The sequence below is a fragment of the Parasteatoda tepidariorum genome, chromosome 2 (assembly GCF_043381705.1).
Source record: "Parasteatoda tepidariorum isolate YZ-2023 chromosome 2, CAS_Ptep_4.0, whole genome shotgun sequence".
Taxonomy (NCBI): Eukaryota; Metazoa; Arthropoda; class Arachnida; order Araneae; family Theridiidae; genus Parasteatoda; species Parasteatoda tepidariorum.
Window position 1 is genome coordinate 58,847,933 of NC_092205.1, and position 16,914 is coordinate 58,864,846.

General features: G+C 32.7%; 1 protein-coding gene across 1 annotated transcript in view; it reads left to right on the forward strand.

Annotated features, from left to right (window-relative positions):
- Positions 1-16,914, forward strand: part of LOC107438545 (Dynein heavy chain at 93AB) — a 72,689-nt gene that overhangs the window by 47,775 nt on the left and 8,000 nt on the right. Inside the window, exons 32-41 of the mRNA XM_043039645.2 lie at positions 845-1,049; positions 2,055-2,360; positions 4,467-4,637; positions 6,200-6,325; positions 7,954-8,150; positions 8,694-8,970; positions 9,177-9,410; positions 10,870-11,021; positions 14,868-15,039; positions 16,034-16,312. Of these exons, the coding sequence (XP_042895579.2) occupies positions 845-1,049; positions 2,055-2,360; positions 4,467-4,637; positions 6,200-6,325; positions 7,954-8,150; positions 8,694-8,970; positions 9,177-9,410; positions 10,870-11,021; positions 14,868-15,039; positions 16,034-16,312 (2,119 nt within the window). The remainder of the gene's footprint in view (positions 1-844; positions 1,050-2,054; positions 2,361-4,466; positions 4,638-6,199; positions 6,326-7,953; positions 8,151-8,693; positions 8,971-9,176; positions 9,411-10,869; positions 11,022-14,867; positions 15,040-16,033; positions 16,313-16,914) is intronic.

The following is a 16,914-nucleotide window of genomic DNA, read 5'->3' on the forward strand; positions in this document are numbered from 1 at the left end:
AAAGAAAGAACTAGGATTCAATCCTCACCAGAGGCTTGGAATCCATCCAATTTCATATCGACGAGTACTACATCTGGGAAATGGTATCACCACATGCTTATCACAGTGGACTTATCACAATGGGCTGCATTGTTCGCAATGCTGATCACACTGTCACATTTGCCACTAAATTGCTTAGCCTTACTTCTCCATGAACTGGTTCACAGCTGGCAGTTACGAGAAAGCTTTACTTTAATTCAAAATTAAAGTTTTATATAAATTAGTTCTTTCTTTTTAATTTTTAATTCCCTACAGCCAATATCCGCTTGAACATAAGAAATTCGTATATTTCTTTAACCCTTTGATGACGAATTTTCATTAATCTATTTCTTTCATACTTTTTTTATTATTTTGTATTAATTTAAATCAAAATAAAATGAAAATGTTATATTTGGTATTTTAATAATTTTTTGTTATGAAATACAGCAAATACAGTCCTTTTACGTTAAAGGTAAAATTTTCCAAACATGGCTCACTTCCAAACAATTTTTCAAATCTGTTCTTATTTGCAGTTACTTAGAACAAAGAAAAATAGCAATTCATCATTAAAATATCTGAAATCCATTATTGATAAATTTTTGATTATGAATGAAAAAAAAAATAATCATTATTTTTTGAATTTTCCATTTTAGAACTAATATAATTCCGAGAATCTGACAGAGTTTTTTACTAACTATTAGACTGTTTTTTATAATTAAAAAATCCCAAAATATATTTTTACTTGTAATTAGAACGTCCGCAAAAAATATATATAAATTCATCATATAAACATTTCAATGTAATATTTTGATCAATTTTTTTCCAGAGCAATTAAATTAGGAACGAAAGAAATCCCTTTTAATCCAGATTTCCAGCTCATTCTTCACACGAAATTGAACAATCCACGATATGGACCAGAAATTCAGGCTCAGACAACCGTCATCAATTTCGGTGTAACAGCTGAAGGGCTGGCTGATCAACTACTGGCGGAAGTTGTTTCTAAAGAAAGACCTGATCTCGAAGAATCAAAGGTGAAGTGTGGATAAATTTTATTTTGTTACAAACAATGCAAACAATGAAAAATAGTGATATGAAATAAGGATAAAAAAAAGGAGTGCAAAACAATGATAACACTAGAGTACAATTTTATTTTCTGTGGAGCATCGCATTTTAAAAAAGTATGATGGTTTAACACTGTACTTGCCACGAGCTTTAACTACACAGTGTATTATCGATAAATATAATTATAAAACGTACATAATTTAACCATATCTTTTCATAGAATGTGTGACGCGGGATCTCCCTCACTAGATGCACACTTTAAAAGGTAGAGAAACATTTTTTTAAAGATTAGTATTATTAAGCTCGTAAAAATATCCCTTTAATCGCTTAATCTTTTATTTAATTTTCAATGGATTTTTTATTCGAAATTTACTTTGAGATTTTATTAGTGGTATGAAACCACAGCAAATTGATTCTGTTTTGAAACTCTGTGTTTAAATTTAAAATAGGTATTAAAAATGTATTAAAATTAAATATGTGTTAAAATTAAAATTTAGTGCTGAAAATTTGAAGTTAAATTTCGTAGGAAAATAAAAACATCCAAAAACTGAGCTGGGAGTAAATTCACAAATTTTTCACATTCTCAAAATTTAATGACGCTGCATCTTGTACTGTCACAACTGACAGTTTGCCAAAGCTTGTTTAAATAAATGCCAATATAATAATACATATTGGCATTTATTTAAACAAGCTTTTATACAAACAAACACCATAATTCATCAATCATCTTAACCATATTATTGTAAATAATATAATATTAAATGATGATGTTATGAGGTATTCATATTGTACCGCAGTAATGATACAAAGATTTTGCATTTTCTTTAAAATTATTTCCTTAATGCTCTGAAAAAATGCTGCAAAAAAACGGACTCTTTAAGGGAAAAAATTGTAAACACGATGGCTTTATAATTAATCTCAATAAAACTGCTGAGTATAAAATTTTAAAACGTTTCTTCATTTGTAAAATGCAGGCAAGATTGACTAAAGAACAAAGTGAATTCGCCACCACCTTGAAAAGTCTGGAGGAAAGTCTTCTCTCGCGATTATCTCAAGCAGAAGGTAATCTGGTCGGAGATGTATCTCTGGTTGAAAGTCTGGAATCCACTAAAGCGACGGCTGCTGAAATAAAAGCAAAAGCCACGGAAGGCAGTTTGACTGAGGCTTCCATTAATGAGGCAAGGGAAATGTACAGAGATGTTGCCATTCGTGCTTCTCTAGTATATTTCGTTATCCAAGACCTTGCCACACTCAGTCCCATGTACCTTTTCTCATTAAAAGTAAGTGAGAATGAAGATAGTTAAAAAAATTTTAAGTTATCACAGTCATCTTGTGTCTATTCATAAAAGAACGTCATAATCGCCATAACTGGATACCTTCAAGCGACGTCATCGTGACATGCGTCTATTCTATAGCCAATCAGATTAGACTCTTACGCGTTACATATTCAGTTAAATCTGATTTAAATCACATGGTTGGGCCAAATCACGTCTTTTCCTTCTTCTCGAGTTGCAAGTACCCATTTTAACTTCAAGGCTAACTACCCTCATAAGTTTTGTTTTAATTTATTGTTTTTTCGTTTTTTGCGATCCCATGTTAAAAATGTGATAAATTTGGAATCTTTAAGCGATTACGTAAATCCAGTGCATGGTTAGGCAATTACGTCCCGATTGAAATTTAAAACTGACATTACATCATAGGTTTCTCTTTTTGCTGATTACTAAGCCTATGTTAAAAAATAAAACATCAGGAATTTTAAATGCTCAAATTGATTCTTTGTGTAACTATTTGTACAACAACGCTACAGTTGAGTTTTAAAGCTATTATATATCATATATATGTTTCCTTTCGCAGATAATACTAAGTCCAAATTAAAAGTACGAAACACTTGAATTTTAAATGTACATATTAATTCTGCGCATGACTACTTCTAATTTAACGAACAACTGAACATCATAAATAATGGACTTCATAAGTTTCTCCTTTTTTTACCGCTAATCTTAAATCCATAATAAAGTACGAAAATGTGTACAAAATCTTGGAAAGTTGTAAATAGGACATACAGGAAGTAGAAAAAAATAAACCTTTGTATGCATTAAATGTGAGTAAGTTATATTTATTTTCCAGGTTCTGAATTAATTCATATGATCATATAACTGCTTTAAGTAACAAATTAAAAAATTATCGAGTTGGAAAATAACAATAAACAATTCGTTTTCCTTATTTCTGATAGAGAAAAGTTCTTCATTTATATCGTTAACATCTGAATTTCAGTAGTCCTCCCACATAATGTTTATTTTTAGAATCCTTGTCATGAGTGGTACAAAAAAATATATTACATTATAGATCGTAAATTAATTTTTAAGCAGAGAAAAAAAAACGCTTTTAAGATTTGTGAAATCATAAGTGAAGAAGGCGTGGTATAAATTTTAAAATTAGTTTAATTTCCTGATACAATTTAAAGGGGCTTCTAGCAATCATCTTTCAACTCCTCTCTGCTTCTGTCGTCAATCAAACAGGTTTTAATGTTTAATGCTTTATTCCGTAGTGTGATTAGACAGATTTAGATGGAATTTTCGCTCATTCTTCGTATAAACATTGATTTGAGGCGCCTAATATGTACACTTTATTCACTCCATTTCTGATCATTATTCTTAATATATATTGAGGGTAATGATTTCGGCATGATGATAATTTCGTTCATTTATAATATCGAATAATAAAATGTAAGAAGTCCGACCGTGGACTGATCGCAAAGACACTGTTCCCAGTAGATCACGAAGTGAAGCATGACTTGCTGCAGTCAGTGAGTAGGTGGGTGACCACTTTGATCAGCCTCCAAAGGGACCGAAGGCGCGTGGTATCGCTCCTCGTTAAACTGTTCTACCACAAAGTGCTCGACTTCGTGCACAGGTTGTCAGGCTACTAAAGTGGGGAGAGTTCCCCTCTGCTGAGGATCAGAATATTGATGGCATGTTTTCGGATCATCCTCAGGGGTGTTTCCCAGACAGTTACCAATAGCTCATTGTGCAGCTCTAGTGCGACGTAAATAAAGTACCTACCTACCTCAAATGTAAGAAAGATTTAACTTGCCCGCTATTAGGGCTAATAATTTCAACAGTGTATTCTCAACATAAATCAAGAAGAAATTAAATTCGTCGTTTCATCATTTGAAAACAAAATAATAATTCCAAAAGCAGAAAAAGGAATTATTTAATTAGTGATTGGAATTTGATTGATTTCAGATTTTGAAATCTGAAGTTGGGAATTATATTATACATAAAAATTAAAATTGCACTTATACTGTATGGTTGTGCTTCCAGATTTAAAAAAAGTCCCTTTTCTAAATTTGGATTGTGCTCATGTCGAATGCTTTCTTCTTTCAGTCCATCAAAGAAGTATTTCATAAGGCCATAGATAAATGCGCCCACACAGAAGCTGTAGCTGCGAGAGTGAGACTTCTCGTTCAAGATGTCACATTATCTATTTTCCGGTATGTCAGCAGAGGTTTGTTTGAAAACCATAAGATTGTACTGGCCACCCACTTAACGTTCCAGGTAACTCTATCCAATTTCATATCGACGNAGAGGTTTGTTTGAAAACCATAAGATTGTACTGGCCACCCACTTAACGTTCCAGGTAACAATTATATTTCAGTAAACGAATAAATTAAAAGTGATGAAAAAATCTAACTATGTATTTTATTTAAAAATGTGTATAAAGTTTTTCAGAAGCATAAAACGTTGTTTAGACGTTCGACTAATATGCATAGAAATCTAAATATATTTAAAATTAGACTGGATTAGTTAGTTATTTTTCCAGCATAAGTGCTTTTTTTTCTCAAAGGAAAACAAAATGTGCATAGGATACTCCGAAATTCCCAAAGGAAAGAATTTTGCTTAAAAGAACTGATTTTTACTGTAAAAAAGATGAGAATTTTTTACTGATTCGTCAATAGGATTGTTATGGCAGTGCTCCCTAGCATTTTTATCACCCCAAATCGGTCAATTTTTGATAATTTTGCAGCTGTCTACTAAGAACGCTGATTGTCTATATTTTATATTGTTTTGATTTAATAATTTTAATTTGATAGTATTTGGGCGTGCCTTCAAAATAGAATACTATTAAATGCTTGGTATTGGTGCAGCTTTAGGTGACATCTCTCAGCTCCCGGTTAACCTGTCGTCCATGGAAAGTCATGCACACTTAATAAAAATATTAGGTTTGTAGACCACTGTCTTTTTTTTAATATTTTATATCCGTCGTTGAACAGCCGACCCAATTTTGGGTTTACGACTACTGATGTTCAACTCCGTAGCCTTGTAATTTTGAACCAATTCAGCAGCCAAGGAAACTCCTGGATAAGTACCCCCCGTGGCATTGATTTGTTATGGGAATATGGAGGAATTTGCGACTCCACAGATTTAACATGCATCAGTCACCATTTACTACACGGGAAGTCTTCCGCCGGCTGGGATCGAACCCACGAACTTTTGGACATGGGCCCAGTGCCCTACCAACCAGGCTATCCCGGCCTAGAGACCACTAGTTTATTGAATAGCAAATGACCTGCGTGATTTTACTAGCGCAAGTTTTACCGAAATTTTAGACCATTTTGCTGACTATTGTTTACAGCGTTTAATTTCCTTATTCAAAGCATGAGGGCTGCGGTCTCGTGAGCATAAATATTAAATTTTAAGAAGAACAAGAGAAAAAGGTCTTATGTTATTAAATAGCATTATCTGAATTATGTTATTAAATAACATAATTCTGATCTTCAAAATTAAAAATTACTCGGCCAGTGAATTATTCAAAATATCGCTGAACCATGAAATACGTTGTTTTATCAAGTTAAGCAGAAATTTAACTAACCTCAACGATTCCTGTAGACTTATTTCCTTCGTTAGCAGCATTTTAGTGCACAAATGGTCAACTACAAGCTTCTAATCTTGCATGAGTTTTGAAACACTCCATATTACTGAGAAACACTAGTCTATTTAAGCGAATGAATTTTGTGACTTGACTTTGTTTCTCCTAAATTACCTAAACAAAGTGTTAAAAATTTTAATTAAACAGCTTATTAACGTTTAGAAACCTATAGATTTTTTTCATTTGTTAGATTCTTCAGATGAAAAATCAGATTCCAGCAGAAGCAGCCGAATTTCTCCTTCATCAAAATATTGAGGATTCGACTCTAGAAAGTCCGGTTGAGTTTATGAGTAATCAGTCATGGGCAGCAATAAGAGTAAGATACACATATAGGAGATTTTGATTAATAAAATTGTATTTATTAATTATTAATTACAAAGATTTTTCTAACATAAATGTCCATGCTGTATCTCTGTTACATTTTACTACAGCCAACGATTCATAACCGACAGACACATGTTTGTTGATTTGTTACTGCCATCGATTAATAACACTGAGGTACAATTTTCTTTTGTCTTCTGTTACATGAGATTTTTTAACAGAGTTTAAGGGATTTTATATTGCTGATTTCAAATCAGCAATTGATTTCTTTCTCCAAGCTACAATTTTTTTTAAAAGATATTTTTGATATATTTTTTGTCAAAATGTGGAAGTTTAAAAACGTAATATTTAAATAGGGGATCGAATAAATATTGCGACAAACATCTAGGGGAACTAGGGCACGTCATCAGGGTTAATAGTGCGTAGAACGTCATCGAAGAGGCACTTCTCTATTATGATGGCATTTTCGGGCTCTAATTCCAAGGCACTTTTTATCCTAATGATCCCTAACTTCTCTGGAAGTTTGTCGCAATATTTATGCGACCCCTATTATATATAACTCTTTTAAACTTGTATGTTTCGACAAAAATAGACTCTAAGTACCATTTTTAAAAAAGAACCGTAGCTTGGAGAGAAAAATTTATTGCAGATTTAAAACCAGTCATCTTAAGATCCGTTAAGCAATCTCATGCAACAGAAAACGAAAAAAAAATTGTTCCCCAGTGTAATGATTGAATATTAATGTGCAGACGATAATATCAAAACGAAATGATCTGGCATCAATAGAAGAAATGGTTGTCGAAGGAATCAGAAATTTTTAATTTCTTATCCGCTTAGAAATTAATTAAAAATAGTCTCATTATTTATTTTTCTTCTTCCGAATCTTAAATGAAATGGGGAAGAAGCCTGTTATGTTTATTGAAATTCGAAGTTAATATCTGTTATATTAGGTTGTTGAAAAAGTTCTGCAACACTTGCGAAAATTTCATCTTTTATGAATTTTCTTTTTGTGTTGTTGTTTCTTGATGTTCTTAGTTCAAACTTTCATCCACAAGCTCTACATGATTTTGAAAAACTGAACTTCGGGTTTTGATTCGTTATTGCTATAAACGAGATCCTTCAGCAAGGGATGTTGCAAATATGCTGCAGAACTTTTTTAACAACTTAATAGATTCACTGATTGCATAACTTAAAAAATTCGGGGGGGAAAAGACGACAAAAAAGTGGGTTTTTCAAATTATTTTTTAAGTAGAAGAAAATCGTCCTTAAAAATGAAATGGATGAATGAAATGAAATGCATCAAGTTTTGATGGGAAAAGTTTGAACTTGACGATGGAAAAAAATGGAAAATATTTTAGCACAGGATGGGCGTCGTAGTACAGACATGTCGAAAAATTCACACAAATCGCTCGTTAAATACCTCTGAAAAATTAACAATAGAGCTTCGTAATTTGCTTGAAAACATACTCATTTAGCTTCATATTGATAGTTTTATTTTTAGTGCTAAAAGTGTACCAGCAAATCGATATACAGTCACAGATACAGGCATACAAATTCTTCATTTTATTATGTGTATATATTGAGTAAATGTTATTCATTGATTCTTTGTTTAAATTTTTTAAGGCGTTAGCTTCATTAGACGAATTCCAAGGACTCGATCGTGATATGGAAGCCTCACCAAAGCGTTGGAGAAAATTTTTGGATTCTGAGTTTCCAGAAAGAGAAGCGCTTCCCCAAGAATGGAAAAATAGATTTACAAACTTTCACAAGTTGTGCATTCTTAAGTGTCTCAGACCGGATAGAGTCATATACGCAATCAGGTATTAGTTTGTTTGTTTTTTTACATTTGATTTAATTCACTTGCCTCTTTCTTTTGCTCGTCAGGTAACTTAATTTTAATGAGTTGCTGATGAAAAACGTATGAAACATCACTCTTAGCCATAACTTGTCCAATCTCCAATTGATGATTGTCTTTCAAGAAAATCACATCTGAGAATGTTTTTGAACTTTTGAACTTGTTATCGTTTCTTGAGGAGAGTTATTAATCTCTCTCATACTGTCTATAAACAAAGTTTGAACCATAATATCGTATAAATTTACTGAAAAAGTAACAATGAGGTATTAGGCTAAGTTTTGTATTTTTGTTTTACTTGAAACCAAGTCAAGGAAATAGAGTTTGTACACAATGTGGTTCAAGATAACACCATCTTTAGGTTGCAAAAAGTATGATAAAAGATACTATTGCCAGTTTCAAACAATGTAAATTGTGTTGTTAATCAAAACATTTTTCTTCCAGAAATAATGCCAACGTTCGGAAACACGAAAACTGTCAATCAAAATTTTTTTTAAATTCCTCTTTTTAGGGACTTTGTGGCTGAAATTCTTGGCCCAGAATTTGTCGATAGCCGAAGCAACGATTTAGAGGAAATCTTGGATGAATGCAATGCCAAAACTCCTATACTCTTCATTCTGAGTCCTGGTGTAGATCCACTTCATGATCTTGAAGCTTGTGGCATCAGACGTGGTTTCTCGTCAGATCTCAAGAACTTCCAGAACGTTTCCCTTGGTCAGGGCCAAGAAACAGTGGCGGAACAGACTTTGACAGATGGACTGAGCAACGGCCATTGGGTTGTACTTCAGGTTAGAATTAACAATTTCTCAAAGAACATATCATTATAAAATATGCATAAACCACTCGTTATCTTGTTGAATAGGTTTATACAAAAGTAATTTGGTATAAATCAATGGATTTTTTTCTTCTAAGATTCAATATTGCACTTAAAAATATTAAATCATAAGTTTAAGTATAAACTGGAGACTAATTAACAACGTCTTCAATTTTTCAGAATATTCATTTAGCGAAAGCCTGGCTTCTTTGCTTGGAGAAGAAATTCGAAGAGATAAATGAATGTGAGGTCCACTCAGAATTCAGACTCTTCCTGAGCGCAAATCCCCTTGAAGAAGAAGAACATTCGGATTTCATGCCACCCGGTGTGCTGGAAGCATGCTTGAAAATCACAAATGAACCCCCAAAAGGAATGCAAGCTAATCTTCATAAAGCATTAGATAATTTTTCTCAGGTAAGAAATAATTTAGTGAATGATAATTTCAACCACCAAAGTTGAACTGGATCGACACTAACACTTTAGTAATTGTCTTTACATTAAAGTTTCTGAAAACAACAAAAATCTTCTTTCAATTGGGTACTTGCATTTCAAGAAGAAGATGATCACGGATAGTCACACATATGACTTATGACGTCAGCACCAGCTGATCGTTGATAAGCAAAATGGCGAGTTAAAGTTCAGCTAAGTTTCTTCACTTAAGTTGGAATGTTAATTAACCTGAAGTTAATTAAATACTGTGCTGTATCGCACATCGAATTCGTTGAAAAATTCTTTCTCGTTTACGTCTTTTACTTAACTTAGATTTATTATTCGTTTATGTATTTTATTGTAACCGTATCATGTATTTCTTTTGTGTTCCTGGCAACTTCCATGCATAATTAGTTTGTTTATGTTCTACATGGCTTCAAGTCTGCCTTTATGTTAAGTGACAAATATATTGTGAAAAAATTGAAATCTTTATGAAAGAATCTTTGTGTAAGAATATTGAATGTATCACTTAAGCGAATTGATACTTGACGGGCTTGGCTTACTCGAAATGGAAGGGAAGGAATAGTTGCTAACGTAATCACACATTGAAACATAACGTTGGTCGAGATACACACACTACGTCGCTTGCAGGTATCCCAATGCAACGTCTCAAGCGCTAGAGTTTTGTTGCTGGTAGCAACCGATTGATGCAATTTTGAAGGCAAAGTTACTTAAGTGACGTGAGCTTAGACTTCCCTTATAGCGATGCAAATTTTAAAATAATTACAAATTAGAATTAGTGTAGTTGTTGACTAGAAAATTATGGTCGACTATGTTACCTACAAGGCTGAGGTAAATCAGTTGATCTTCCTCAATTCAATAATTTTTATGTCTTTGTAAATCTTCTAATGATATCAAGGCCAGTTGTAATATCTCAGTTTTGTTGCTGGGGACAATCAGTTGAAGCAGGCTTGGTATTTAGGTAATTTAAGTGACGTGAGCTTGAGCATATTTATTCTAATGTAAATTTTAAAGTCAAGCAAATAATTTTTAGCACAAGTACTGTTAAACAGAATTCTTGCGAATACAGTATGTTAAGTTAATGGGATGGAATTTTTCTGCACTTCCCTGGGCGTCTAGAACTTAGAAATGCTAAAGTCATTTCTTCTTAGACTATCTTTTGAATTTCGTTTAGTGTTGAATTAGAAAAAAACTTTTTTATCATCCCAATAATTTTTTTTAACCTTTATTTACACAATCCTAATGTTAGTAATTTTTTTCTTACAACACTCCTGACTGACAAAAATACTAAAGTACATATTTTCTCTCATCCTTAAAGTGTAACTGATTTCCCTTCAAATTTCAGTAAGTGTTTTAATTATTAACATAATAATAATTTGTTACCATAAGATTTTCTAATCCTTTTTATTTTAATTTCTAACAGGAAACATTCGATTCCAGTGCTCGAGAGAGCGATTTCAAGAACTTACTGTTCACTCTGTGTTATTTCCACGCTGTCCTTACAGAAAGAAGGAAGTTCGGATCTCAAGGCTGGAACTATCCTTACCCTTTCAACGATAGCGATCTCCTTATAAGGTATTATTATCTGTTCCAAAGGTAAATTTTATCAAACAACCTCTTTTTTCGTAGTATATTCTAATACTTAAAGCATAATATAATTGTATTTCAACTACATAATATTTGTAAATAAAGTATAGTTGAATTGTAAATTTTGTATAGTCAGTAAAAGAAGTAAAAAGACTATTTTAAGTTTCGATCACGAATTTTTTTTTGTATGCAATCACCAATCAACGAAGTTTTAAAAAATAATAGCTGCACTAACTGAATCACAGAAAGTAAAATACTAAAACAAAAAAATAATAATGTAGACCTAGAAGTTTATAGTGGAGTGTCTGAAGTGAGTGTCTAGTGAGAACGTTTGTCTGAATTTAAAACTAAAAATATGCAATTTCAAAATTAACGTATAATATTTTTTAAACCGACGTTAAACGTTCGACTTTATAATCTTGTAATTTAAAACTCAAATATGGAGACAAAGACACTTTAACTGCTTTCTTGGATGACTTTCTGAGATTAATAAATCTGAATTTGTGTTATATAGAGAGAAAACCCTCGAAAACCTTTCGTAATTTAGTCAAAAAAATACTTATAATTTAAGATACCAACATTATAATCAGTTCACAAATCGGGGTCAATATACAAATCAAGCAATCCAAGCGAATCTGCACAGTTTTGCCTAACTCAAAACTTAACCTGAACATTCGTCCCGTAGTGGATTGATCATTAAGACACGGTTCCCAGCAGATCACCGAAGTCAAGCATCACTGGCTGCCTTCAGTGTGCGGGTGGGTGACCACTTGGATTAGTCTGCGTCGGGAACGAGGGTGGGCGGTATTGGTCCTCGTTAAACTGTTGTACCGTAAAGTGCTCGACTTCGCGTGCAGGTCGTCGGGCTACCGAAGCGGGGGTGCCATCCCCTCCTCAGAGGATCAAAATTGTGATGGCATGTCTTCGGATCATCCTCAGGGATGTTTCCCAGACCGTCGCCAATAGCCCATTGTGCAGCTCTAATGCGACGTAAATTAACTACAACAACAACAACAACAACCTGAACATTCAAACTCAAAACATTCTATGTATACTATGGATGTGTGACTGAATGTAAACAATAACAATTTTCTGAAAAAAGGAAGGTAAACACGATACAGTTACGATACAGAATGTTACGATACAGTCTGAACAGTGTTGTTATAATAGAAAATCGCAAGCCGTAGGTAAATATGAAAAAATTAGTGTTACAACATAAGTAAAGCGTTAGGTTTCCCATGTTTTGAATGTCATCCCTTATTTGGCTATATTTATGTAAAATGTTCCTATTTTTTATTTCTTGGATAACATCAAAGTATGCTCGTGAAATCTTTCGAATTCGTTTGTTGATTGTTTCATTAAAAGTTAAATTGAAAGAACACGTTATATTATAAACACTACAAGCATAATAATATTCGAAAGCTTCATCGTCAAATAAAATTATGCTTTTTTGCAAGTAATATGCTATTTTCATAACTGCTATGAGTTTGAAAAAATTACTAATGGCTGTTAGGTCAAGTTTAGCCTATCTAANCTTCCTTATAAGGTATTATTATCTGTTCCAAAGGTAAATTTTAAAAAAATTACCTCTTTTTTCGTAGTATATTCTAATGCTTGAAACATAATATAATTGTATTTCAACTACATAATATTTGTAAATATAGTACAGTTGAATTGTAAATTTCGTATAGTCAGTATAAGAAGTAAAAAGAGTATTTTAAGTTTCCATCACGATTTTTTTTTTTGTATGCAATTACAAATCAACGAGGTTTTAACTGTACTGACTGAATCACGCCCGGTGGCTGAGCGGTAGCGCTCCGCGCTGTCGTGCCACGAGTCCCTGGTTCGATCCTTGGGCCGGGCAAGGTTGACTCAACCTTTCATCCCTTCAGTGGGTTGATAAATGAGTACCAGGCATGCTTGGGAACTAAACACTGCGGGTTCCATGTTCGGCTGACCACCTGACCGGAACATCTGCTTCTGCACCCCAGAGCCTAAGATCAAGAAAACTGAGATGGGCACAGTAGGCCTTGGCCCTCTAGAGCTGTCGCGCCGCTGAGTTTAGTTTAGTAACTGAATCACAGAAAGTGAAATACTAAAACAAAAGCAAGTTTATGTAAACCTAGAAGTTTATAGTGAGGGTTTTGAATGTTTGTCTGAATAGAAAACTAAAAATAAGCAATTTCAGAATTAATGTATAATATTTTTTAATCGACGCTTAACGTTCGACTTTATAATCTTGTAATTTAAAACCCAAATATGAAGACAAAGACACTTTAACAGCCTTCTTGGATGACTTTTTGAAATTAATAAATCCGAATTTGTATTATAAAGAGAGAAAACCTGCGAAAACCTTTTGTAAGTCAGTCAAAGAAAAATTACTTATAATTTAAGGTACCAACATTATAATCAGTGTAAAAATCGGGGTCAATATACAAATCGAGCAATCCAGGCGAATCCGCACAGTGTTGCCTAGCTCGAAACTTAACCTGAACATTCAAACTCAAAACATTCTATGTATACTATAAATGGGTGAGTGAATGTAAACAATAACAAGTTTCTTAAAAAAGAAAAAAATATGGAAAATTTTTGGTGTATCTCCGCGCTTATGTTACGTTTACGATACAGAATGAACGCAAACACGATACGGTTACGATATAGAATGTTACGATACAGTCTGAGCAGTGTTGTTATTTTGAAAATTTAATTTTTATGATTTTTATTTAAATTTAGCTATGATTTTAACATTCATAAGAGTTTTCTGCAATTTATAAATTCTAAAAAGTCGTGAGTCGTAAGTAAATTTGAGAAAATTAATATTACAACATAAGAAAAGCGTAAGGTTTCCCATGTTTTGAATGTTATCCTTTGTTTGGCTAAATTTATGTAAAATGTTATTATTTTTAGTTTCTTGGATAACATCAGAGTATGCTAGTGAAATCTTTCGAATTCGTTTGTTGATTGCTTCGTTGAAAGTTAAATTGAACGAACGCGTTATATTATAAACACTTCAAGCATAAAAATATTCGAAGGTATCGTTGTCATATAAAATTATGCTTTTTTGCAAGTAATATGATATTTTCATAACTGTTGTGAGTTTGGGACAATTACTTGTGACTGTTGGGGAAAGTTTAGCATATCAATTCCCAGCGATGTCTATGCTTATGCTGAAAAAGGCGTGAAACGTCAATGTTTAAAAAAGCCACAGTTTTGTCCAAATGAAAAGCGTTTGTGATCTAATTTTTTAATACTTAAAAACTTACACCAATGCTACCTTATCTGGGCTCAAAAATTTTCAAAAGCTGTAGGGTATTTTGTGCTGTGATTTTGATAATTTTTCTGTTGGTGGAGAAATATCGCCAAATTGATGATTTTTTAAAATGTTTAATGCCTTAAAAATATTTAAGTTATTCGTCCGCTCTAAAGTCCAGATAATTCTTCACAGTAAGATGATATATATATAATTTAAAATTATCGTTTTGCTTCAAGTGTAAGGTACTTAAACAGTGGCTTTTTTTAAATTTACTTGGTGACAGACCTTCGATAAACCATGTTAAGCATAAAAATAAATCGGAAGTAGTAATCCGGAAGTCTTACGATGAAATGTAACCCCTAGCGACACCTGTGCATAGCTTTATACAGTTAACCATTCATATATCAGCTCAATTTAGAAGACTTAATCACTTGGTTGGCATTTCGAATTAAAAATATTGCCCTTTAGTTAGTAGATGAAAATCCAAGGATTATATCAAAATGATCTTTTCGTAAATATGTTAGGTATTAACATAACATTATTATAAATTAAATTTAATGACATTTTTTTTCCTTACGCAGCGCAAATGTTCTTCATAATCATCTGGATAGTGAGGGAGGTCGGACGTCGCACATTCCATGGGATGATCTTAGATTTTTGTTTGGCGAAATTATGTATGGTGGACACATCACTGACGACAAGGATCGTAAAGTCTGTGCTGCTTATTTAAACAGATACTTCAATAACGAACAGGTGGAAAATGCTTGTTAATTATGCATTTTAAGTATGTTAATAATTATTATGAATTGAACTCGGATAACTGATACAGGAATGCCATAGGCATGCTATTATTAAACGCATTGATAACTAACGCAATTCAACAACAACAAGAAACTTTTTGTTTTAGGCATCTAAAAGAAGGTCGATTGTTCTGTACTTGTACTAAATCAAACTTGCTGATCACGAAAACAACCACAACGAAAGTTTCCTTAGCTTAGTTTCAAAGCAATTCAATCAAAAAGAATTAATTCTACACTAATCTTATAAAAAATGTAACTTTACTGAAATTCGTAAATCGTTAAAACTTTAATATACAGTAGCTCAAGTAAACTTCATAAGAAAGCTTAACCCCTAACAGTTTGCTTTTCTATCTGTTTTTGCTAGTATACGAGCAATCTTTACTATTTACTAGCATACGTCAAAAACAGGAGGAAATGGAAGGATTAAACACGGATACGTCAAAAACAGGATGCACAAAATACCATATCGCGTAATATTATGTCAAAAACAAGAAACTGATCAATGAACAAAATATTCAGAAATAAATATTCTTTTCAAATATAGTCTTACAATTGATACATATATTTTTTAATTTATCAAATATTTCCTCCAAATATGAATGTGTAATCCTTTTCTACCATTTCTATCTTTTTTCTCTATTTTCCTTTTTTTCGTAAAATATTTTTAATTACTTTACGAGTGTTTCGAAAACTATTTTGATATAATTTGACAACTTATTAAAAAGTGTGAAATTCTACTCAATACATATACATGAAACTTTCGAAATTAATTTCTATTTTTATTTCATACTACGTAAAGTATTTCGTAGTTTTCTCAGCTTTATTAGATATTCTAGAGGTTTCATACTTTTTCGCAGGTTGGCCTGTTAGTAATAATCTTTGAGTCAGACTAAAGAGAGTATTAATCCCAAAAGGAGCAAGGTACTGATTTATAATTCTTATTTCAGTTAGAACCTGATTACCCTCTTTGCCCAGGGTTTGGTATGCCTCCTATACTTGACTACGAAGGATACCATCACTATGTGACTGAAAATCTACCCGCAGAGAGTCCTATCATGTACGGTCTGCATCCTAATGCAGAAATCGGATGCTTGACAGATGCGTCAAATTCTTTGCTGAGGGCTCTGCATTTTCTGGAACCATCAACTGCTGAGACTCACGACACAATGCTTCTCCTCCAACCTGACGAAATGACTGCTGTTTCTGCTGCTCCTAATGAAGAGAAGGTATTAACCTACCTGCACAAATAAAACGCTACAGGGGGCCATAAACCTTGAAATGAGAAAAAATTGAATACAGTAATGTATGTTTGCAAAACTGTTAAACCGGATATTTTATTTCTCGTGAAAATAAGATTGAAAAGAAATTGTTTTACTGCCAGGTTTTTCTTTTCTTCGGGTAAGACTCCATACAGTTTTGCTTACATTTCGCCTCGATTACTAAGTCGTGAAATTCCCAGATATTTTTCTCCATATAAAAACAAGTTTGAAATAAAATTGTTTTACTGCCAGTTTTTTCTCTTTTCCGAGTAAGACTCCATACAGTTTTATATACATTTTAAATTGATTTTTCTTATCATAAAAACAAGATTCATAAGTCGCGGAATTTCCGAATATTTTTCTACAAATAAAAACAACTTTGAAATAAAGTTGTTTTACTGCCATTTTTTTCTCCTTTTGGGATAAGGCTCCACACTGAAATTTTTCTTGTGACTGTTACTCAGTTGTAGACATTAACCTTGGAATTATATACATACTTTAAATAGTGATCGAAAAGGAGTGGATTATATCCTTCATAATGGAATGTACAAAGCAAGGCTTAATTGCAA